This window comes from Lynx canadensis, chromosome A3 (assembly GCF_007474595.2).
Source record: "Lynx canadensis isolate LIC74 chromosome A3, mLynCan4.pri.v2, whole genome shotgun sequence".
NCBI lineage: Eukaryota > Metazoa > Chordata > Mammalia > Carnivora > Felidae > Lynx > Lynx canadensis.
In genome coordinates, this window is record NC_044305.1 from 11575609 (window position 1) to 11601109 (window position 25501).

General features: G+C 51.5%; 1 protein-coding gene across 4 annotated transcripts in view; it reads right to left on the bottom strand.

Moving 5' to 3' along the window:
• Positions 1 to 1416: 1416 nt before the first annotated feature.
• SLC9A8 (solute carrier family 9 member A8) overlaps positions 1417 to 25501 on the bottom strand; it is a 72073-nt gene continuing 47988 nt past the window's right edge. For 2 of the 4 annotated variants that reach the window (XM_030309425.1, XM_030309424.1), the window contains 6 exons: positions 18632 to 18748; positions 16341 to 16423; positions 13411 to 13522; positions 10264 to 10484; positions 9149 to 9295; positions 3525 to 8212 (listed from right to left, as the gene is read on the bottom strand). In XM_030309425.1, the coding sequence (XP_030165285.1) occupies positions 8105 to 8212; positions 9149 to 9295; positions 10264 to 10484; positions 13411 to 13522; positions 16341 to 16423; positions 18632 to 18748 (788 nt within the window). In that variant the 3' untranslated portion in view covers positions 3525 to 8104. Of the gene's footprint in view, positions 2234 to 3524; positions 8213 to 9148; positions 9296 to 10263; positions 10485 to 13410; positions 13523 to 16340; positions 16424 to 18631; positions 18749 to 25501 lie in introns of those variants that run through there. The other 2 variants (XR_003967557.1, XM_030309426.1) reach the window with 2 other exon arrangements.

Below are 25501 nucleotides of genomic sequence, written 5' to 3' on the forward strand. Positions count from 1 at the left end.
CCATTAGGACTGTTTTAGTCCTTAGACCAGTCATTTCACTGGAAGTTGCAAAATGTAGATATTCCCATGCTAGTATCCCTTCTTTGTTTGGCAACTGGGATACTTCTATAAAAAGAAACTTCCTTGTGGTGCTGTGAATCTACATATGTGATAAAATTGTATAGAACTAAATACACACACTCTCGCACTAGTGCATGTAAAACTGGTACAATGTGAACGAGATGTGTGGCTTGTTCCAATGTTAGTTTTCTCGTTGTGATACTGTTCTGTAGTTGTGCAAGATGTCACCACTGAGGAAACTGGGTGCAGGGTACTGGGACCTTTTAGTATTATTGTTTCGCAACTTCCTGTAAATTTATAATTATTTTTTTAAAAAGAAAATGAAACTTCTTTCAGCCAGTATTTGACTACCAGTAGTCTAGTTTAAGCGAGATCAACGCTCAATTATTTGCCTTTATTACCATTTTTTTTTTTTAACATTTATTTATTCTTGAGACAGAGAGAGAGAGAGCATGAACAGGGGAGGGTCAGAGGAAGAGGGAGACACAGAATCTGAAACAGGCTCCAGGCTCTGAGCTGTCAGCACAGAGCCCGACGCGGGGCTCAAACCCACAGACCACGAGATCATGACCTTAGCCGAAGTCGGATGCTCAACCGACTGAGCCACCCAGGCGCCCCAATTATTACCATTTTTTTAGTAAGCTTAAGGCCCAGCGTGGAGCTTCAAGTGATGACCCTGACATCAAACGTCAAGTCATGGGCCAGCCAAGTGCCCCTCTTTGCCTTATTTTTACTTAATGAGCTGATGCCTTAGAATCCCCCAACAGCGACTGATTTTTTTAAAGTATGAACTCACTGATTTCAGTATGTTTTAAATATCAGTCCTATACATTATTGTTATTGGTGCTCAGATGCCTGTGTTTGGCCAGTAGGGACCTCTTCCAGTCCTTCCTGAATCCTTTTGACTTGACCCTGAAACCTTTGATTGCTTCCACTCTCTGGTAGGACAGGGTGCTCCAAGTTCATCTTGCACATTTCCTCCCCAGGTCCTGGAATCACGTTTCTCCAGAGAGGGGTCCTGTCACTGTGAAGTGACATTTGGAGACCACGGTCTGAGAGCTAGGGATGCTCACTGCCACTGGGCTAGTCATTGCTTCTTGGTCTTTTTTATGAGCGGAGTTTACGTTCTTTCCAGAACAAAATATGTCATAAGATCACACTTCTACTTTAAATTAAAAGTCAGGGGCGCCTGGGTGGCGCAGTCGGTTAAGCGTCCGACTTCAGCCAGGTCACGATCTCGTGGTCCGTGAGTTCGAGCCCCGCGTCAGGCTCTGGGCTGATGGCTCAGAGCCTGGAGCCTGTTTCTGATTCTGTGTCTCCCTCTCTCTCTGCCCCTCCCCCGTTCATGCTCTGTCTCTCTGTCCCAAAAATAAATAAACGTCGAAAAAAAAAATTAAAAAAAAAAAATTAAAAGTCAGGACTATAGGATTTTTACTTAACCTCATCAGTCTGTTTTTCCCATGCTAAGAATCCTGGTTCTCAGGGACTCCAGGAAAGCCATCACGGATTTTAATTTCGCCACCTATGACGAGACCTAATGTTGACTGAGAGGAGGGAGTCATGGCGTGGGGTGGCCCCTTGGAGCGAGTCACAGTTACACACCCCTCCCCTCTACTGAGTGGGGCATGACAGAGGCTCTGGTTTGCAACTTCACAGGTAGGGTTCACTCCTGGCTGCCCATGGTTCCGTTAGTAAATGAGACATCAGAGATAGGTGAAGCCGGAGTGGGGGGAATGCGGTTCAAATGCAGTTCTGTACCTTCCCTTCCCTGCCCCAGATGAGCCCCTGCTCCCAGTGTCAACCTTCCCAGCCTTTACACTTTCACCACACTTGTCCACATCCTTAAGCACCTCATGTCACATCGTTTCGTGTGGTTTTATACGTGCTCGTCATACCGTGCTCGCCAGCAGCTTGCTGTCCCCTCCTCTCACTGTTCTGAGATTTATCTGTGCTGATATGTTCATGCTAGTTTCACTTGTTCATCCATCCTTTTCACCCGCTGCACAGAATACCTTGGCGTGACTGCCACAGCTTATCCTGGAGAAGAAACATTAGCTTGTTTTAATCGTGTGCTATTGCAAATATTCTTACAGGTGTCTCCCGGGGCAAGAGTGTGTAAGAATTTCTCTAGGGCAGGCTTTTCTGTAAATGGCTGGGAAGTGAATATCTTCAGCTTTGGGAGCCAAGAGGCCAAAAAAAAAAAAAAAAAAGTTAACGTCAGTACTTATGTAACGAGAGAGAAAAAATTTCCATAATTTTTTAAAAACTGAATTTTATGCCCATCGTGGGGCCTGAACTCATGGTCCTGAGATCCAGAGTCGCGTGCTCTACCTACCGACTGAGCCAGCCAGGTGCCCCTCCATGAATTTTTTATATTGACTTATTCTTGAAAGGAACGAGAGCCAGAGTGTGAGTGGAGAGAGGCAGAGAGAGAGGGAGGCACAGAATCTGAAGCAGGCTCCAGGCTCCGAGCTGTCAGCAGAGCCCAATGCAGGGCTCGAACCCATTAACTACAAGGTATGACCTGAGCTGAAGTCAGACGCTTAAACTGACTGAGCCACCCAGGCACCCCCATGAAAAAAAATTTTTTAATGCTTATTTATTTTTGAGCGAGAAAGAGAGAGAGACAGAGTGCAAGCGGGGGGAAGGGGCAGAGAGAGAGGGAGACACAGAATCCAAAGGAGGCTCCAGGCTCTGAGCTGTCAGCACGGAGCCTGACACGGGGCTCGAACCCGCGAACTGCGAGGTCATGACCTGAGCCGAGGTTGGATGCTCAACCGACTGAGCCTCCCAGGCATCCCCCAGCCCATGAATTTTTAACTAAAAAATGCAAAGCTTTATTGTATGGGTATTGAAATTTGAATTTCCTATCATTTTCATGTCATGAAATATTCTTGTGAATTTTTTTTCAACTACTTGAAGATGTTCAAAAGCATTCTTGACTCTCTGGTGAAGTGCCTGGGATCAGGACAGGCCATCCCGCCTGCTTTCACTACTACATGGTTTGTGTCTGCGCCTGTTGCCATAAGCAGCTTTGGAGGCCTTTTGGAAGGGTGGGGGGGGTAAAAACAAACGGAAGCTCCAGGCTTCCCACAGGTTAACGCCACCACCTTCCACAGAGCCTCCTCCAGCTGTGTGTGTGGATCGAGACCCTGGAGGACGGACCCGCGTGTTCCTGGTTTCACCGCCCGGCAGAGGCCCGCGGGGGCTGATCTGCTGTCCCAGGCGCCAGGAGACCGGCAGCCCAGGGAGCCCTGGGGAGGATGGGTCCCTAGCCCCCGCGGGGAGGAGCAGCCGTGGGCCGGCGGGAGGCTAGGCCTCCGGGGTCCTCGCTAAGGGCCGGGGGCAGGAATCAGGCCCGGGTCTGCGACACGTCTGCTGCTGGCCCCCGAGTTTGCTAGGTGGTGACACGGCTGAGTCCCATGTGTTTGCGAAGCCACCTGAACACGAACACAGAAACTGGCTCTGATTCAGCAGCGTTCGTTTTTATTTCTAAATAAGTATCCAGTGACATTACTGTTTGCCATCCGCTTCTGAATTCTTTAAAGAGTCCAGTGAGGTGAAGCAGGGGCTCCGGCAGAGCAGCTACAGGCGCCCCCATCTCTGACCTTCCCCACCCCCCCCCCAATCTCGACAGGAGCAGCAAATCCTTTCTCAGGAACCAGGACCTGACAGATACCTCTTACGACTTACGTGGCATGGGGTAGGACGAAGGATAAGCCTGACCTTCGCCAAGGTCTCAAAACAAATAAAAAAGCAGCACTGTAAACATTCCTTCGTTTTTACAAAGAAAGTTACTCAAAAGAATTCAAACTTCTGATTAACCTTGAGAACAACTCGAGCTTGGCACAGGCTGTGCTGGAGAAAACATTAAAGCCTCGGGTGAGCCACCAACCTCAAAGCCCCGAAGCGAGTGACAAGCCTTCCCGGGCCTGCAGCGGGAAGGCTCCTCAGAGCAGGGCCGGGGCTTCGAGAAGGGAGCGCCAAGAACGTGCTGACGTGGCTCTTCCACGTGGCTGCCAGGCTCCTGGGAGCACAGGCCCGCGAAGGTGACGGGTGACCTTTCCCTCCTGAGCAACCGTCTGCACGTTCCCCGTCCGGTCACGCGGCCCAGGCTCCTGCAGCTGCTCCTGAGGGCACGTGGTGCTCTCACCCCAAGTCGGGCCCGTCCGTCCGCGCAGAGCCGCCTGGGAGACCGACTCGCCGGTGAGAGAGGCCAAGTACGTTTTCTCCCTCCGGGACCACGTTGGCTGGGGCGGGAAAGTGAAAAAATGGGGTGGGCAGTGGGATGGGACGGCCCAGGGGAAACATAAAGTCATCCTTCTTCTGTCACGTGGCCAACAGCAACAGAAGCTCTTGAATGTCTGACTCCATCTGCGTGAGAAATCGCAGGAACCCAAACGGAAGGCAGGGTGGCTACTTGGCTCGGTTTAAGGCTTTCCTCTCACAGGGGTGTTTGCATTTCAGACGTATCGCCTAGGGCTTTGGAGACGGAGTTCCTGGTACAGCAGCTTCTTAATGATTCTGGCTGCTGTTTCGGGAACGGTTCAGATTTGGTTTCCTACACGTCAACCAGCAGGAGAAACAGGGGTACGTGTTCTGGAGGGAATAGGGGAGGGTCAGGGTGCCTTTTTTCTCTCTCTCTTTTTTGCATTTAAAGTCCTAATTAATGGCAGATCATTGATGCTGATTCCTCCTTGTACTTGAATCAGGGACCAGTTCTAAGGCCTGCGCCTTTGACATCCGTAACTCGGACGAGGAGAAGCTGGCCGCCACCCTGCCCCACGCTCAGTCTCCCCACCAAAGCAGAAGTGGGATCCCGGCTGTGGCCACCCCGCTGAGGACTCTGCCAAATGTGCAGGCCCCTGTGGGAATGTGGAACCGAGACCCCCCGAGGCCAGAGGCCAAGTCTGTAGCTCTGACATAGGTTCCGAGGGCAGGAGGAGCCCCACTCACGAATCTCTCCACATTCCATGGCACACAAAGGAATCTGCAGGCAAACCAGGACCCCCCCTAGGCTGACTTAAGGTCCTCTGGGATCACCAACATTATGGGCCAGGCCCTGCCCCTTGGCCTTATGTCAACCAAGGCCTGGCCAGCATTTCCACTGTGAAGAGAGGTAGCTGGCCTGGGTGCGGGAGGTTTGTGCTTCTGCTGCTGGGCTGAGTGAGCACCACACTGTGGAACTGAGCCACCTTCCTCCTGCCTGGCCCTGGCTTAGCCTAGCCCAAAACGTGATCTCTGGGGGACCTAGGGCAAGCCACCTCCTTTCCCTGTAACACCTATACCACAAGCTTTGGGGTACGGTTGTTCCCAGGAGTCCTACAACGACAGGCCATGTGACTTATTTCAAGAGTTCAAAATCGCTAGGCCTGCTGTGGGGGGGGGGGGCGCTTTTGGATGGGGAGGGGTGCTTGCTGCCACATGGCTCCCCAAGGCAAGCACGTCTTCTAGTTCACTGGCTAACTAGCTGACTGGCCAGCTTCCCCAGAGGCCCTCACTGACTTTACAGCCTTCACCTCACCCTAAAGTGTGACCTTGTCTATGTGCTGTGGCTTCCCTGTCCCACGGCTTAGACCCAGAACGAAGTAAATTTGTGGGAAATTGGAGTTATGCTGGATATTTTTTTTAATCGACTAGGCATTTATTGCCCCCAATAGTAGAATTATTAGGTATGCTAAAGGTAGCCAACAGCACATTTCTGATTCTCAGGCAAAGACACTTTTAAAAATCCACCAGGAAAACCCATCTCCATGAGCTTTGCGTGTGGCAAAGGCAAAGGGACTGACCTGAGATACACAGGGCACACCTGTCCTCCTGGGAATGCTCTCCAGCCTGCCAAACCTCCCTTAGCCAGCGGGGGGCAGAAGACCCAGCACAGGAGACCCAAGCTGGTGCTGGTAACTGCCAGGAAAGGTGCCCCCTGCCCACTGAGCCAGGCCCTGGGGACTTTCCACCCTGGGGACCCTTCTCTACTTCAGTGTCGTTTTCAGGTCTCAGCTAAAAGTGGGAGGCCAGATGGGACCTGGTGACAAGGGGCAGTCTGAATCGAGGAGATCCTGTTTTCACTGCTATTATCTATGAACTCACAGCCCCCTCCCCACTAAATTTTCTGGTAAACTATTGAGTTTGCAATGCAAGTTGCACTTCTGAGATCACACCATGAATTTCAAGGAAGAAAGATTACTTATGGGCTTGGGAATGAGAGAACACTCTAGTCGGGGATCCCTGCCCACCTCCCTCCAGGGGTGGACAAGGTCCCCTCCCTCTTTGACCTCTTCTTTTACTTTTCCTCTAAAAGCAAGTAGGACATGATGGAGGCCAGAATTACGCATGGCATTACTCCTCCAGTGAAGGTATGAGGTGGAGTAGAATGCTCCTGTTTGGCTTAAATTAAGGGGTTAAAGTAGGAGGTTACAAAAAGAGAAATGGCCATATTTTAATCCTATCAAGTACAGATTTACTTTTCATGCATAAAAAGGAAACCATATGCTTCCAGCCTGACAGGCCTCACTCTTTCGGGAAAGGGGAAGGGGTCTGGGCAGGGGCCCGGCCTGGTGGGCTGGGCAGCAGAGACCTGGAGAGTTCAGTCCTTGCTAACGTCCAGAGCCCTGCCGCCTGAGGCAGAAGAGATGGAAACATACGTGCTGCCAGCCCAGGGTCCGTGCTGGCCCACGGTGTCCCCACAGAGAACCAAGGACCGCACATGATGAAGTAAACCATGCCAGAGGGTGCCGAGTCCCAAGGCAGGGACCCTGAGCCACATAGGGGATCTGCCACTGGCCCACACATGGGTGAAGGCTAGCAGGTGTGAGGCGCGGATGTGAAAGTCAGTGACCACTTCATCTGGACATGATGGGCAGCTCCCCCTGCTAGACGGCCCAGGGGCCGGGACCACGGGGACAGGGCAGGGGGTGTGCACGTGGGCAAGTCCTGGGTGGGGGTAGCAGGGAGGAGCACAGGGGGCTGCCGCTCTGGCCCCTGCTCCAGTTCTTGGGCGAGCTGGGACCCAAGATGGAAAAGAACTGGGAGAGGGAAGGAAGGTGGTAGCAGGTAAACGGTGGGCAGACTGCGTGGAGCCCAGGAAATGGGGCCTATGGACAATAAGGTCCACCGAGTGAGGGAGGTAACTGCTAGGCTCTCACTACTTCGTAAAAGTGCATGAATTTAAACTCAATTAGAAGACAGCAGATGCCGGCCTGCACAGGCCCTGTAACGCTAGCCTCTCCCTCCAGAGGGCGCTCTGACCCCACAGACTAGGCTTCCTCACCCCAAAACCCAAGCTTCCAATGGGGCTTTAGAGAAGGGCCCATGTGCCCCTGCTCCATACCGGCGTGAACATTCACCGTATTCCCAGAGAAGGGCAGCTACCGCCTGCCACACAGGGAGACAGCCCGCGAGGGGCCAATCAGAGGTAACGAAGTTTGTCACTCGGTTTTTCTTTCTCAAGGAGTGCAAGCAACATCACGGAGGGGAGTGTGACATTTTCCAGATTTCGGAGCCCAGCACTTAGATCAGAATTGCTGCTGCTGAGGCCGGAGGCACCTCGATGACCAAGGGGAAACGGCTGGCTCCTCGCCCCGCTAGAACAGACACCCATCCCGGCCTCAGCAGGTGCTCCCGGGATGAAGGCCGTGGCTGGGAACGGCGGAAGCTGCGAGCCGGCGCTCCCCTGGCCGCCCCGGTCACGGCCGGGCTCCGCAGCGCCATTTCTCTCCTCACGCGCCGCAGCTCGGCAGAGGACTACTCGCCCTGGGTGCAGAAGAGGAGAATTTACCTGGACACATGGTCCCTCTGATCTGCGAGCTGAGAAGCAACACGGCGAGCAGAGGTCCGGCTCAGTGAGGCCTGGGGGGATGACTGTTTCCGAAGCAGACAGCTGGCTCCAAGGGTTGGGGACGCCGGGTTTAAGAGGACCGTGGCCTTTGCTTCACCCCGCCTCCATCTGCCCCGAGGAGGCCGCCCGATGCAAGCAGCACCGGGGGCCTTCGCGGAGTGTCTGTCCCGGGAGCCGTGGGGGGGCCCGACCGGGCGCCCTGCTCCATCACAGCAGCTCCTGCTCGTCGTCTTCAGAGCCAGAGGGGCCCTGGCGCACCTCCTCGTACCACTTGTTGGTGAGGGTTTTCATCTGGATACGTCCGTGGTGGAGGTCCTGGGGCAGAAGACACAGCCAAGCCCTCATCAGTGGGTCTGGGTCAGGTCAGGGTTAGGGCTGAGGAGGGGGGGGGGGGGGGGGGGGCGCTGCTTTATACCTCAGGGAGGCAGGGTACACGGCCACGGGCAATTTCAAAGTCTTAACCGACTAACTGAAGCTGGGATTTTTCTCTGTAGGGGTAAGATTAACAGGGGGTGTCACTCAGAAGCCGGAGTAGGCGGCAGGATGGCGTGATGTTAAAAAACGTGGCTTCTGGAATCAGACACGCTTGGGCTCTGCTTCCACCCCTGCCATGTATTAGCTGTGTGACCCTGGGTGGTTAGTTCACCTCTCTAGGCCTCAGTCTCCCCAGTGTCTGGTCAAAGAGCAGCTGCAGCCATGACACAAGATGTCGGGAGGATGAAACGCAGCTACAATGATTAACATCTGGCACAACACCCGGCTCGGCAAGAGCTCCCACGCTGACGGCGATCATGACCGCCGGCGAGGGAAAATGGCTCAGGAACAAGGTGGGGCCGGATGGCAGTTTCGGCAAAGCAGGCCCAGGCTGGTCCCCAGGAGACTGTGTCACTGTCACCCAGAGGACAGCTGTGCCCAGGGGGATGGAACAAGAGCCCTAAGCCAATGCCTGAGGCCCCGCATGTTTGAAATTTTCAGCTCAGACTCAGTAGCCGATCAATGTCCTGAGTCTATCATCCAGGAAAACCAAACTGTTGACGAGTCTATTATTAAACTAGCGCTAAAAATGGCAGTGAAGGAAAAACAGCAGATGCTGAGTTCCACAGCGCATCCAGCTGCCGGCCTGGGGAGAGGGCCGAGTAGGGGGGAGCTGGCCCGGCCGGCTCCCCGCTGCCCACCCGCTCCTGGCCACGGCAGGTCCTGAGGGAGGAAGGGGAGGGAGCCTCAGCTGGGGGGCGCGGGCCAGTGTCCCACCTCCTGAGTTAGCCGCCGCGTGAAAAAGGGGTTCAGGTACTTGGCGTCCAGCCACACGAAGCCTTTGAGGTCCTGCCGCCTGATGTAGTGGGCTTCATACTCCTCCTCTGTGAGCTCTGACAAGTGCTCCGACTCGATGGTGTTGCCCTGCGGGGGGAGGGGAGGGAGTCTGAGGGTCATCAGCGGGCGTCTTCCTGGGGGGCCCCACACCACCCGGCCCATCCAGCAGCCCTTCACTTCCGGCCACCAGCGTCCCCAGCCCTAACTGTGCTTTCGCATCAGTGCGGGGTGTCTGTGGCCAGCAAAGCGCCTCCTGGGAGCCCACGGGGAGGTGGGAAGGTTTGTGAAAACACGATGGATACCCAGGGATGAACCAGAATTATGAATAAACCAGAATTTGTGTGTGGGCTGGGGTTTGGTCTGTAAGCTTTCCAGGGTGATTCTAATGTGCGGGCAGGACTGGGAACTGCCACCTAGGTTATTTCATTCCCAGAAAACGGAACAAGGGAGGCTCTTTTATCATTTCTGCCCAAAGCTGCACCAGCTGTGGTTCTGCCCTGGGCCGGCGTCTCCTGGTCAGCGTGGGGGGCGGGGAACGGTCCTGGTGGGAACTGGAGGGCAATGAGAACAAGTAGCGTGGCAGGGCCGGACTGGAGGGGGAGGCGGTGTCAGGTCACTGGATCTAGGTCAGCACCGCTCCAGGCCCCAGGCCCAGGACAGGCCCACCCTCCGCAGGGATGACCAAAGGCCACCAGAGTATGAATGTAGCAACTGCTGCTCTGCTGGAGGAGTGGCTCTGAAGCCACGCCACGTGGCCTCCGCTGGCGGGCCTGGGCGGTGGTGCGGGTGCAGGAGGGGGGAGGGGCGGGGAGGGCATGTGGATGCTCTGGGGCGGTCGGTGGTTCTCAAACTCCGGCCGCATCAGCATCACCGGGAGGGCTTGGGAATCCACAAAACGCTGGGCCCCCCAGGCTCCCCCTCGGAATTCTGGTTCTGCGTGCGTGCGTGCGTGCGTGCGTAGGTGCTCAGGTCCTCAAATCGTGTCTCATTTCCCCCCTTCCCAGCTGCAGTGGAGACCAAGCCCCCGCCCCCGCCCCGGCCCACGCGGCACTCACCATCTTCTCCGTCTTGCTGAGGTTGACGTCCTTCTTGTTCCTGCGGCGCGCCTTGGCGTCCTCGATGTCCATGAGGCGGATGAGGGGCATGGTGCTGCCGCCCAGCAGCAGGATGGTGAAGAGCACGATGATGATGGTGGTGGTGCCGACGAGCTGCCGCTTCTCCATGGGCTCCAGGTCCAGGTGCAGGCTCAGCGCGTAGGGGATGGCCCCCCGCAGGCCTGGGGGCAGGGAAGGGGGTCAGAGGAGACGCACAGGGAGGAGGGAGCTGTGTCACCGACCGGGCGCCCTGGCAATCCGGGCACGGCCCCGTTTCAGGCCGGCCGCACGTTCTAACGCACCCCACTGCCGAGCGCGAGGTCCGCCCGTGAGGCCCAGGGGTGTGAGGAGAGCAGGCTGCAGAGAAGTGGGACCTGCGCTCATGCCACTCTCACTTCACAGGGTGGCCAAGCAGCTCACAGGAGGTGACCTGTCCGGGCCACGAAGCCCCAGATGTGCATGCGTGAGAATGCCAGGCCCTGTGCTAAGGGCTCTGCGCACACAATCTCGCTGGACCTTCACAGGAGAGCCGGTAAAGCTGGTCCTCCATTTCTTCACGATACATAGATAGATAGATAGATAGATAGATAGATAGATAGATAGATATGGAACTGAGACTGAGAAAGACATGTCCTCCCAGGGCCACACAAAGAAGGCAGTTTGGCCAGCGGCCCCTGGTTTCTGAAGATGCTGCCCTTGCACAGCTCCTGACAGGCTCGGGGCTGCTCTGCTGCTGGCCAGAGGCTGCCAGGAACTGCTTCATGAACTCTTCCCTTCTTCCTTCCTGGTGTGGTCCCCCGCAAGGCTGCTAGCTGGGCTGAAGGGCTGCACTGAGCTGGAAAACAGCACTTCCTGGGAAAATTCCTGGCTTGCCTGGTGCCAGAGAGGGGAGGTCCCAGGGAGGGGAGACCTCAGACAAGGACCCGTGAGATGGTGAGCGCCAGAAGAAGGGAGAATGGGGGGGGGGCACACAGTGAAGGATCTGGTCCGGACACGGAGGCTGGAGCATCACAGCATAATGGGGGTGTGACCACAGGAGCAGCGTAGACCCAAGATGGGGACACAGCAGGGGGATGGCATTAAGAGAGACATGGAGAGTGGAAGCAACAGGCCACAGGGGCGAGCGGGAGGTGGGGTGGCCGAGGAAGGGAAGGGCACGGGCGATGGTGGGGTGTCCTAGGAGTGGTCTAGGCACAGGGTCTGGAGTCTAGCTCCTGGATTTACCCCCTAATGCCCTGCTTTCCCCCAGGCCTCTCAGGTTAAAGCGAGAGACTCAACTCAACCTCTCAACCTGTCACACGGGACTAAAAACAGGGCCTGCCAGGTGGGTGGCCTGAGGAGAAAATGTCTTGGAACAGGACAGGTGTAGACACAGCAAACACTGAGTTAGCCACACGTTTGTTGTAATACACATTATTGTTTTCCATGGAAAGGGGATGCTGGAAAAGAAGCAGGTTGGGCAGAAAGGTAAGTTCAGTCCTAGACAATGAGATCGCAGTGTCTCCATAGCACTGAAGGAGGATTTAGACACAGGAGTCAGGATCTAAGAGCAAACAGCTCTGGGAGTATGGGAACTGCCGCAGGATGAGCGAGCTTGTGGGAACACAAGAGCAGCATCAGGTCTGCGGCTCAGTCCTGAGGAAGCCAATACTGAGGGGTCTATAAAGGAGGAGAGGGAAACTGTGGAGACCCCAAAGGGAAAAGAGGGCAACCAGGAGCATGGCCCGGAGGCCCAGGGAAGAGGGTCTCCGGGCAGAAAGCAGGTCGGTGGGAAGAAGGAGCTCAAAGCCAGTGCCCACCAGGTCTGGCTGCAGGTCGCTGGTGACCTGGGCAAGGCCAAGTTCAGCCCTGTGAACAGGGGGTGACAGAGTGAAGAAAACAGGTGAGGACAGCCCGCTTAAAGAGGTCTGGCTGCGATGGGAGACGGGAAGCAGCTGGGGGGGGGGGGTGTGTGTGTGGGAGGGATCTGGGTTGAAGGTGCTGGGTTTTTGGAGGCAAAGAGAAGAATCTTCAAGAGTTTCAATGATGATGCTTCAGTAGAGACAGAGGTTGAGGATCCAGCAAAGAGAGGGTGAAAATCTGTGGGGAAGGGGCTCAGAAAACCGCTGGGGTCAACAGCCCTCACTGTTTAAAGCAGCATGCCCCGTGCCACAGAGGTCTCTTAGCCTGCGCCCCTCTCCCACAAAGCTCACATAACATGTAAAATATCTGATAAAACATCTCTTAGATGTTCTTTGAAATCAACTAACTACTTTACAAAAACTTTTTTCTCACTGGCAAGAAAGATTGAGAAAAAAGTTTCTCTCGCTCTGCATACATACACACCTCGCACAGACACACATAAATATTTTAAACAAGGCCTTTTGAAAGAGGAGAGAAATCTGTGAGGAATTATAGATCATGCTGTTGAGTAGAGAACAGCTTATAAGGCATGTTGCTATACCCCGACCCACGTGGAATATTTAAATTATATTATTTAAATAAGAAAGTACAAAGAGCTGGACATATTGCTCAAAAACAAATTTAAAGATGCCTAAGGAGCCAGTTCATTAGGTACCAAATAGGAAATCATTCCCATCCTTTAAAAGGTAGAGGAATTTGCACAGAAACTAAAATGTTCCAATCGACTCTCAGAACTCAGTGACTAAATTAAAAAAATATCCAAACCCAGCCTGTACTGGCAAAAAAATTTAAACAGACCTTTTTTATTTTGAGCCCTTCGTTACTTGCAGGCAGGTGAGAGCTGCGCCTCGCATCTCACCTGGAGGCCCTGTCTGTCCAGAGGAGCAGGGACAGAGAGACAGGAAATACTGGCTCTGCCTCCTGTCGTCCCCCGACTCCAGTCAAGGCCTTTGCCCTTGAGCCTGAGCCTCCTCACGTGTGGAGGAGATGTGCACTCTACCCATTTACTCATGGCACCGAGGCTGTGAGGGGTCCTGTCTGCAAGGGACTCGCCCGGGGCCTGGGTTACAGTAGGTGCTTGTTAAGCGGGAGCTCGTATGGTTTTTGCCTTCTGAGGCCTGCTCATCGTCAAAGGGCTCTCTCTACACGACGTGTGCCTTTATACGACGTATTTTCCTTCCACTGTTCATTCAGCGTTGGACTTACCACTAAACCACATGATGAACATCATCTTCGGTGTGATTTTATGATCACGGAAGAAATTCAGGAGGTAGGAAAGAGGGAAAATGTTCACCGCTCTGGCAAACAGTACAAGTACCTGTGAATAACAACCAACTAAGTCTCAGAAACCTCTGGTCTTCCAAGTTCAAGCTTGTTGAAGCTAACACAGATCTTGTGACACACCCGTAATAAACACAGCCTTCCCCTTGGCCATGAGAGACATGAATGACAGTGCTAGGCAGAGACCCAGCTGGGGCGTGCTGCTCTAGACGCTAGTGTCTAGGAGTCTGGGAAAGGATAGCACTTTGTACGTTATGTTTCCGTAGCCAGAAAGAGACGACTAACAAGGCATCAAAGCCGGCTTTAGTTATGAGAGCAGAACAAAACTGAATGGCAAGAGGCCATGCCAAACTATCCAGAGATTAATTTAGGGGCAATCTCACTCCTCCCAAGGTGCTCCGCTATGGGACGGGCCTGCGCTAATCATTCCCAATGGGCTAGCTCTGGAGGGACAGACAAGGTGTTCCTCACCCTCCCGTGGGTGCCCCACTCCTCAGGGAAAGGAGGGATCACTGAGAAGGGCCCACGTAATGCTTCTCGTAAATGCTGCTCTCCAAGCAAAAGGAATGTGTAGGTATGTTCTAGAAGGAGGTCACACACACCCTGTCTGGTCAGTTGCTTGCCATGGCTTTTGGCTCCTAACCATCTCCAAAGTCAGTCTTAACAAAATACAGCTTTAGATAAGGTTTAAATCTTATCTAAGTGGATACCTAGCACTACTGTTAATTTGCTCTCTTTGTTTTCATCTTGGTTCTCACTAAACTAAAAATAATATACATACGATACACACGTGTACATTCGGTAGACTCTAAGTTTATTCTTTTATTTTATTTTTTTTTAATTTTTTTTTTCAACGTTTATTTTTATTTTTGGGACAGAGAGAGACAGAGCATGAACGGGGGAGGGGCAGAGAGAGAAGGAGACACAGAATCGGAAACAGGCTCCAGGCTCTGAGCCATCAGCCCAGAGCCTGACGCGGGGCTCGAACTCACAGACTGCGAGATCGTGACCTGGCTGAAGTCGGACGCTTAACCGACTGCGCCACCCAGGCGCCCCAAAGTTTATTCTTTTAACAAGCACAAACTGAGCCTGCTTTGGACTGTGTGCCTCGGATGGCCGAGTTAATAACAATGGCTCCCAATCATGTAACATTTCTATGTCAGACACTGTGCTAAGCATTTTCTATGCATTCTATCTTGTTCAGTTTAGATCCCTGCAATATACTTATGAAGCAGGTATTACTGTCTCCATTTCAGGAGTAAGCGGAGACAGAGAAGTTAAGTAACAGGTCCAAGCTGACCCAGGCAGGACGTTGTGGAGCCAGGTCCCAAACCTGGTCAGCCCCGACAGCCCGTGCCCTTGACCACTGAGTGAGCGGAAGGTGACCCGTCTGAATAGCACGGGGAAGCCTCCGGCAACGGTGGGGGAGCCCCAGCTCCCCCTCTGGAGCACCTTCCCTTTTTCCCTTTGCTCGCAGCCCACGGCCGAGAGAGCCATCTCGTTTCACCCACTGAAATCTCATCTTTCATTCCCGCACTTGGGTTTCGGGTTTGACCACATGTGGCCCCTTTTACCCAGCGACCACACCGAAGGCTGCTAGACTTTCTGTAAATGGCTCTTGCTGCTGTTCTCTTTGTCCTGAAACTTGAGTTCGGAGGACAGATAACAGTGACAAAAGCAAAGGGCTCTTGCTGCAAGGAGAAACATTTTTCCTCAGGGTTCTTTAGCTTCTCTGTGCCTCAGTTTCCCCCCATGCCAAACAGGTAGGCCTCACTGGTTTGCACACGGTAGGTGAAAGTGCTAAAAAAAAAGCCTGCCTCTCAACAGCTGGGTTTTGTTAAGTGGCATTGGTAATAAAAGCTAACCGAAGATGAATTATGATAATTCAGCAACAACAAGGTGTGTTCTCACATGTCTTAAATTAACAGTGGATCTAAAAGGACAACAAAGATGAAATTAGGGATTACAGTATGAATCAGCAGGCGGGCCTATGGGAGGTGAGCTCACACCAAGGGAAGGCGGGCCTGGAAGCGCCAGGCTAAATGCCCACATGTTAGAAGCCATTCATGTCACTTCCATCAGACGCCCGAGGGAGCTGGACCTTTGTTTTAAATGCTAAACATTTATTCTCCCCCACTCCATTCTCCAAAAGATTTTATTCTACTGTGAATGATTAAACTTTTCTTTTCCCTTTTTAAAGGTATATTTTAATTTGTCTCCTCCTGCCGCCTCAAGTCCACTGCTAAGTTTCCCAAACCTTCTGAATGGTAAGAATCACCTGGGACGACTGTTCTGGGTGAACCTCCGGGGAGGTAAGGGCCTGGTAATCTTTACTTCATACAAGTGTCCAAGGTCACGTTCCAAAATGGACACATTGGAAGAAAATTACAGTAATAAGTAAATATATGCGTTATAAATTATCCAGAAAAAGCAGAAAAGAAAATCATCCCCAATTCTATAACCACTGTGAACATTGAGCTATATCTTTTAACATGGTTTTTGTTTCTATGCATGATGTTTTTACATGGTTATGATCAATTATGTGTTCCAATTCTGAGATCTGCTTTTACCACCAGAGAAAACAGATAAACTTTTACTTTTTAGACAAGACCATAAATTCAAGGCCGTTTGAAATTTAAAAAGAAGTGAAAATTCATTCCCAGGGATATTCATTCACTTAATTCCATCCCTTTTCCTGTTATTGTATGTTTGTGATTTTTTAACAAAAGAAACTTTAAACAGAAGAGTGTCTATGTAGCTGTTGACCTTGAACAGTTAACAGTTACATAAGTGAATCCAGAACATGTGGTTATTGATCTACAAATAAGTAAATAAAAAACAAGGAAAATACTTACTATGCACCAGATGACAAAGGAAATTTCAAACTTGTGAGGGAAACTAAAAATGGACAGGCCAAGAAATGCAAACACACATGTTTCTGAAACAAACCAAAGAATGGATTATTCAGCCCCAACTATTTTCTTCTAACACAGTACTAAATTGTTAAGCAAGCAAACATTTCACGGCGAGTGAGAGCCCACTGTAACACTCTGCTTATTTTCTGGAAAATCCTGCAGCCGAGATCCTGGTGGAACGTGTGCCTGGCGTCTTCCGTTCTTCCCTCTCACACACACAACCCGTGCTTGTTCAGAATCTCCCCAGGCAGTGGGTCAACTGTCAAACGCATGCAAATCAATACTCTCCCACCCGGGAAGATGATGAACACACGAACCTGTCTATTTGTCGAACACTGTGATTAGCAAGGATCACGACTACAGCAGAGCGGCAAAAATTCAGAGCAAATGGCCGCAGACACCACGTAACTAATGTGGAAAGGGCCCTCTGCTGACTTCCTTGCCGGGGCGGACTAAGCTAAATGCTCGACTTCACGTAGTTAATGCCGCCACAGGGTTGGGAAGATGGCTTACGCCTGCAGGGTCTGCAGCAAGGAGGGTATTTCCAACTCTTGGCTTCACCCCACAAGTCAGAAAGAGTCTGACACCTACTGTCTGTGCAAGCAGGCACTTGTATATCCCAAGAGAAAGCATCGTATGAATTTCCAGCACTAGTCTCCCTGCTCAACCTGTGATGTCCCCCAGAATAGTCTAATAATCAGGGAGACAAAGACTGCATTTTAAAATAGCTGAACATCCTACAACAGAGGCTGTTTTAAAACATTTCAGCCATGTTTTTCCTCCAAACGTGTCTCTTTTTAAAGCAAGTGCACAAGCTGCTCCCACCCTTCTCCCTGAATTTTCTTCTTATCTAATAAACATTTTTGTGATCTTTCCAAATAAGCTCATTTAGAACCTACTCAGATCTATGTTACGCTTTTCCCTGGCAGCACATATTCCATTATGTCGGTATGTCATGGCTCATTTCACAAAGACTCCACCAATAGATACTTAAGCTGTTTCTGTTTCTGCTGTTACCAGCTATGACAAATGTCCAGGCTAAATTCCTGATGGGAGCATTGCTGGGTCAAAGAGCATACGGCTCTGAAACCCAGCCTGATGCTGTAATGATTCTCCACAGAAGATGGCATCAGTGCCCACGCCTGTCAGTGGGGCCTGTGTTCCATATGCCCACGGTGGAAGTGGGTATTAGCAAACTAAAGGTATGCCAGTCCGATGGGTACAAAATAGATGGGTGTTTTGCTTTATATTACTTGAATTGTGAGAGTCAGGCTCAGCGTCCCTGGCTAGGACTTTGTGAGTCGGACGTTGTGGAAAAAAGACCCCCCCCGGACCAGGAAGAGACAGACCTGGATTCCAGAATCAATTCTTAACCGCGGGCAGGTCATCTGACCTCTGGGCATGTGAACCCCCTGGGCTGCAGAAGGAAGCCTCTGCACGGCCTGGCCCTGCCTCCCAGCACATGACGGTGTGGCGCCTGTGCTCGGAAATGAGACGAACCCCGCCACAGTGCCAGGCAGATGCTGGCGATGATGCCAGGGCCCTGCCACCCGGGAAGCCGGAGGGGAGGGACTGTGTGAGCGTGTGTCCTTTGCTGCCGGCTCTTAACCAGGGAGGAGGCAGGGAGGTACAGAGTGTGGGGGAGCAAGAGCTCACATTGAAACTGTTTGACAGAAACAGTCCTCATGGCAGGCCCCGCCCGACAGTGAGAGCATCAGTGTACGAGCTCCCGGATCATGTCCTTCAAGCCGCTCTAGCGGAAAGGGGCCTGTGGACAGGTTGGGGAAATGCTCTAACTATACTCCCCACCCCCCTCCTCAGTAACTCAAGATGCTTCTGCAGCTCACAAGCTGAAACTGTATTTTCCCCAGGATTTTCCAGACTCTTGTCGGACTGGGAAGTCTTGTCCCACCTAACCCTCACCAATGCCAGTGCCAAGGAACACATTTTTGGGACTGTCACTTTAAAACATTACAAACATATGCGTCTCATTATTTTTAGTCTTAAAATTGTAGGCCATCAAATGTTCCAGAAAGTTCTCAGGAGTTAGGTTTACATTATGGAATCTGAAAGCCAGGGTAACAAACAAAAGATAAGGGAGTGCAGTATGTGGCTCTGAGGAATTCTGCTGTCTCTCCTGAGAGGGAGAATCTGAGGCCTCCTGCATCAGGGTGTGGCAAAGCAGTGAGCTGTGGGCAGGCCTGCGCAGAACCACACAGAGCAGAACTCACCGCACAGGAAGGCCACAGTCCGCAGGGTTTGCTGCATGAGGATCTGGGTGACCGGGGACAGGTTATGGTGCGTGTAGTGGGACATCACGATGCCCGAGAACAGGATGGCCATGATGCCTAGCGAGGGAGCAAGAGGCAAAGCAGACATGAGGAGAGGAGAAAAGCACCTGCTACGTGATACGCAAATAATATCACACTTTTCTACAAGTCACTGGACCCTCTGGGATTACATGTTTTCAGAAAAAAAAAAAAGGCGAAAAATAGAATAGCTGGGGCCTCCCAGAGGTTGTAGAGAAATGCTAAAGGCCCCCCTCTCCGGCAGCTTCCTTCCCGAGGCTGGGTGACCTCAGGCCAAGCTTCTTCCCCTCTCCAAGCCCCAGTCTTCTCATCTGGACAGTGGGATTAACACCACCCACTCATGGAGCTGTCAGAGGGGAATGGGGACAAGCCACGTACAGTGCCCATCACAGGACCAGGGCTGAACAGGCGTGAGCTGTCTGCATCACCCATGGAGAGAAGGGGTGCAGGTGAACCACTCTTGGGGAAGAAAGGGAGCATGAGAATGGATGTGGAGAATGGGTGGATTTTTATTTAATTTTTAATTTTCCCATAATCACCAGGAGTTACGCCTAAAATATAAACAGAGAAGAATGACAATAAAAGGCTATGTGTCTTTTTTTTTTTTTTAATTTTTTTTTTCAACGTTTATTTATTTTTGGGACAGAGAGAGACAGAGCATGAACGGGGGAGGGGCAGAGAGAGAGGGAGACACAGAATCGGAAACAGGCTCCAGGCTCTGAGCCATCAGCCCAGAGCCCGACGCGGGGCTCGAACTCATGGACCGCGAGATCGTGACCTGGCTGAAGTCGGACGCTTAACCGACTGCGCCACCCAGGCGCCCCAATGTGTCTTTTCTTAAAAAAAAAAAATTTTTTTTTGAACATTTATTCATTTTTGACAGAGACAGAGTGTGAGTGGGAGAGGGGCAGAGAGCGAGAGAGAGACACAGAATCCGAAGCAGGCTCCAGGCTCCAAGCTGTCAGTCCAGAGCCCGACACGGGCTCGAACACATGAACCGTGCGATCATGATCTGAGCTGAAGTTGGACGCTCAGCCAACTGAGCCACCCAGGCGCCCCTGTGTCCTCTGTCTAAAGCTCCACAAGAGAGTCCACCCCTTCTACTGGTCACTCAGGACTGATCTCTGCATCTGCCCACTGCCCCTAACTACTCCCAAAGCTCTGTGCTTGGGTTACCTCTCAGTGCTGCCCTCTGCCTCAGCAGCAGAAAGGGGGTCTCGTCTTCATGTAAGGAAGCTGAGACTTTTACAAAGGCATTAAATAAGGTGCCCAAATATATGAATTACAAGTCAAAATTTATACGCAAAATTTTAACTCACTCCTGCCACTCTGCAGACAGACAGGGATTACTGGCTGACTCTCCATTTGGAAAAGGGTGATCACAGAACTGCATCGGAGACATTTCAAAGGCTCAGACAATACCCTCCAAATACAGGCAGGCCCCCTCTGTGTGCGGCACACCAGACACTGCTGGCCTGAGGGAGAGCCGAGGCAGAGCCAGGTTATCTCCCAGTCCTCTTGGGAAACAGCAAATTCCTTTGCTCTTTCATTCTTTCCTACAGAGGAGGCTGGGCAGGAAAATTCCAGCAGTGTTTCCCATAAGGCACACCTGGCAAGATGGGACAGGGAAAGGAGAGGACGGGCGACAGCTTTCCTTGCTCCTCAAGGGCACCGAGAGGACTCTGCAGGTCAAGAGTCGCTCTGAACCACGGCTCTGCTAGATAAAACACACACAAGAAAGCCTCCGGCTGTTCTCCCAGTCCGCTCCTGCAGGTGACCTTCCAGACTGCTGACCCTTTCTGACGCTGCAACAAAATACAGGGAAGGCAAAGCAACGTGAAAAAGGGGAGAGACCAGAGGCTGGGTGTGGGAGTGTGGGACTCCACTGAACAGCTGAGAGACTGCCCACACCTGTTCAGCCCTGGTCCTGTGACGGGCACTGGACGCGGCTTGTCCTCACTAGCCCCTGATGGTTCCATGAGTGGGTGCTGTCAGTCCCAATGTCCAGATGAGAAAACTGAGGCTCAATCACGAACAGAGGCACAGACACACTTCAGTTTTTACGGACTTGAGCCTTAGCATCACAGTCCAGTGGCAAAAGTTCCTAGCTTCTGGGCTTCCAAGGGGTTTTGTTTCACCAGTCTGCTTCGAGAAGGGTTATCAACTCACTGGCAAAGCTGAGACCTTGCAGTGCTCACCTTGAAGTAAAGGTCAGCCCCAGAGGAGCCTGAGTCACGTATGGGTTGTGACACGAGTGGCCTTCCACCGGCATTGTTGTCCCACCCACAGAGGTCATCACCACCCGCTGGAGTCCCAACATTAAATGACAACTCCAAGAAAGCCAAAGGCTCTGGGAAGTCAGACGTGACAGCAGAATGTGGGAGCTGCCTTGGGACTGAATGCTAGCTCCCGCTGCCAGAGCCCCAGGGACCTTTCCTGCCCACCCTCGGGCCCGTCCTGCCTCAGCGTTCTGCAGCAAGGGGACAAGCATAGCCCAGAAGGGGTCTGGCTGGCTTGCTCAGTCTGGTGCCCTAGGCCAGGGTTTGGAAACAGAATCTCTAGGGGCCAGACAATAAAAATAAAAATAAAAAAAGGGTGACCAGCACGTGGGTGAAGAAGACACAAGCCCACCTACAAAGTTCTGATGGCAGCCCTGTGGGTGGGGGGCCTAAGTGCTGACCAGTCCCCCTTCTGGCTTTTTGAGAAATGCCAGAAATCTGTTTCTTATGGGAAATCTCCCAGCTTCTAATGACGACAACCAACTCAAATATTAACAACTTTTCCGTATAGATAAACAAACCCCATCTGGAGGCTGAATTTGGACCATATGAAAATGAGCCCTCTGTCCAATGCAAGAGTGAACAGCCAGCCACCGCCGTTACCCCGGGCTAGTCTGAGGTGGGGACATCTCTCGAGTTCTGGGGAAAGGGAAGAGTCAGCGTCAGCAGAGGGTGCAAAAGCCCAAGGGGCAGCTCAAGTGTCTGCCCTGAGTGCTCCCTAAGCGCAGGTAGCTTTTCCGCCACCCAGACCACCTTCACCCCCTGCAGGTGCCCTCCACACATGCTGTAAAAACACCACGGGGAAAATGGCGCAAATGGGCTCACTTACAGAGACAAAGGGCCTGGGTATTTTAAAAAATGCCCTTGGGGCGCCTGGGTGGCTAGGTCAGTTGAGCATTGACTTTGGCTCAGGTCATAATCTCGCGGTCTGTGAGTTCGAGCCCCGCGTCGGGCTCTGCGCTGACAGCTCAGATTCTGTGTCTCCCTCTCTCTTTGCCCCTCCCCTGCTCACGCTGTCTCTCTCTCTCAAAAATAGACATTAAAAAAAAAAAATGCCCTGTAAGAATTTCTGACACGTGTACTTCTTCTAGAAGGCAAAATCATTTAAGGATGTAAATAACAGTGCAGTAAAAAGGTCAGCTTCTTGGAAGGAAGGAAAGAAGGAAGGAAAGGGGGAGGGAGGGAGAGGGGAAGTCTATTTCTAGTCTCAGTTAAACCCACTATTTTAAACATAATGAAGAATGGTGATGAATAGAGATTCAAGTCCAAAGGCAGAAGGTGAAACATGTCATGTGGTACGACTTCCAGTGTACTGTGCCTTACTGTAGGTAAGATATGATGAACTTCCTGAAGTCTGGATCAAACCATAGTCAATTTTCTTTGCTAATTACCTCAAAATAAACATAGTTTGCTTTAAAACATCCAGACTCCGAGGTACAGAGTAAAACAAGCGAATCTCCATTCACATCACCTCGCCTAGAGAGGTAACTACTGTTAACAGTTCCCTATACAGATTGCCTGTTCTTTTCCTATGCCATTATAAAGCTTATCTATCTTTAAAAAGCAATAAATAGGATTGCATTAGGTACACGGCATGTATCACCAGCAGGGGGATCTTTAAAAGGCCTCCCGACACTGACCTGCCTTTGCACATATAACAGAATCCCAACTCCTTCTCGGGCCTAAGAACCCCGTGGGCTGGGGTCCTCACCTCTGTGCCTCAGCCTGCTGTACTTCCTGCTCTTCCTGGAGGGCGTCAAGTTCCCTCATGTTGATCTGGGACACTTAGCACTGCTCAGCATTCCTGCCCCAGACCCTTCCTTGGCTGACTCCCTTCTCACCATGCAGGTCTTAGCTTGGGTGCCACCTGTTTGAGGAGACCTTCCTGATCCCCTAAGGCATGATGGGTCTGCCCCCCCCCCCCACACACGCCACTATGACATGGCTCTGATTTCTCTCCTTCCTGTCACTTCTCACTACCTGAAGTTACCGTATGGGTTTACGAAAGAACTGTCTTTCTTCTGCTCTTGTCTTGCTGACTACTGCATCCCCAGTACCAAGGACAGTTCTCGGCACAGGATAGGCATTTAATAAATATTTGTAGAAAGGACGAATACACGGTGTTCCAATTTTCTTTCTTAAAATTTAACAATACATCTTGGAGTTCTTTCTGTGGCAGCACAAATAGGTCAAATTCATTTATTCAGCGGCTGCACAGGATTCCATTTTGAGAACAGACCCAAACTTCCTTCATTTCCTATGACTGGTGAACATTTGGTTGCTTCCAACACACAAATGTTCTCTCTCACAGGTAGTGCTGCAAAGGAATTCCCTGGATATGCACCTGTGCACGTGAGGGCTGCACAACACATTCCACCTTTGGCCCACATCTTCCCAACCTTTTGCAGAACGTGTTACGTCCTGGTCAATTTTGCAAGCTCATCCTTCAACCCCAAAAGTTCCATCCTCTGTGACCCATCATGACAGAGTGTCACTCTGCCCCAATCCCCCTCCCTCAGCCCACAGTTGGTTAAACTGACAAAGGTGGGGGTCTATTCATCCTTCAGTCCTTAGAGGGTAAAGTGGCCCTCAAAACTGGCCTGAATGAATAGAATAACTAACACTGATAGAATTAAAACAAAGATTCTGAGAATAGCTAACACTAACTCATAATTAGGGGGACTAGTTAATTGGCTGTTGAAACCAGGATATTTTTGAGAGTGATTAATTTACATGTTAGGGCCACCAGGATGTGCGGTCACCCTATTAATAGCACACACTGATGCCCTCGGTCAGGATTTTTCCTTGCATCGCTCCCTTTAATCCTCACCACAAGCCTCGGGGGGGCCCCATTTCATGAAGAGGAAGTGGATGCTCAGAGTGGTTACATGGGCCGTGTGAGGTGACACAGCTAACGAGAGGCGGGGCTGGGACTCATACCCAGGTCTGCCTGGTGTCCTTAACTCCTGTGTTCCAAACACGTGATTTAGGTGTGTGATTTGGAGGCAGCATTCTGCTCCAGCCTTTGTGACGGGGAAAGCACAGCGTGGAAAGGAAGGAGGGACAGCAAACATCACCTTTCCTGATGTACTCCTTTTCCGACGGACTAGAAGGTCCTCACAACACATCAGGGCCATCCTAGCCTTCTCTGAAAACCCTGTGTGACAGATATCCCGAAGACTAACGTGGGCACGGCCAGGCCAACTGTCGAGAGGTGGCCGTGTGCGCTCTTGGCTTGCACGTGCTGTCTTCGGCCCTACTGGCGTGTGCAGCCAAGGTCCTCGAAGAAACAAAACCCTAGTCACAGAACTCACACTGCCTCTCTGGAAACAAGAAACACACTCCTCTGTTTTAATCACAAATTCCAAACAGAGGCATGAAATTTATCTTTGCCAGCAGGTACTCAATGTTCATCTCAAAGGGGTGGGGAGCAATTTAGAAAAACAGAGGTAAAAATAGCCAGGCTACAGCCAATGACTCACAGGTAATGTTTATGTAAGTGGCAAAATTCAGGAAAGAGAAGAGAAGGAACTTGATGGCAGATACTGAGACAAAATTATCCAAGAGAACTGGCTTGGGCACAAATCAAATTAAAAACAAACAAACAAACAAACAAAAAACCCCATGAGGTTTACAAAGAGTTCTCCATTGAGAATGGCCAGAGTCCTCTCTGCGTCCTCCTTGGCAAGATCTGCTCACAGAGTTCCCACGTGTAATTCCAGAGAGTGATCTGTGGGGAGAATTCTGCTCAACAGTCATTAAAAACCACTGGGGCCTTCCACTTTGCCCATGAAGAAATAACTGCTGTGGAAACTGCCGTCCTGCCCTAAACAACTAGAAGACCTGATAAAAGATATGAAACGAAACTGTCTTCTGGCATTGGGCACCGCAGGGTAGGACTGTCAGAAGGGAAACATTACTGACAGGGAAACAAACAAAGTGGCCATTCCTGCTCCAGGCCCCAGCCCACTTTACTGCCCTGACATAGTTTCCAGGCTGAGGCTCGGGGAGGGGAACTCCAAATTGAGCCCAGCACAGTCAGTGTAGCTGAGAAGAGGGGGACCCGAAGCAGCCAGGATACCCGAGAGGAGGGGCTGCACAGAAAGAGAGCTCCAGAGAACTGCAAGAGTGGTCCCCTGAATCCTGGACTGTTAAAAGCAATAGGCCAACAAACCTGAAGGAGACATAAGGCTGGCAAGTTTGCGTTCCCGCAGGCCAGAGCGGGGTGGCCTTGTAATACATGAGACAGGAGGCAGAGTCCTCAGAAGGGCACTGCATTACTTCCTAGTGCTAGTCTGGACCTGCTGACAAAGTTTAAAAGTAAACTTCAAAAGGATTATATGGATTCCAAGAAACTTAGAGACACGGCAGAAGAAAATCCAGAACTCTATGAAGAATACGAGAAAATCTAGTAGTCAACGACATAATAAAGTTTACAATGACCGGCATTCAATACAAAATTAATAGGCAAGCAAAGAGCAGGAAAATATGACTTAGAGGCAGAAGAAAAGGT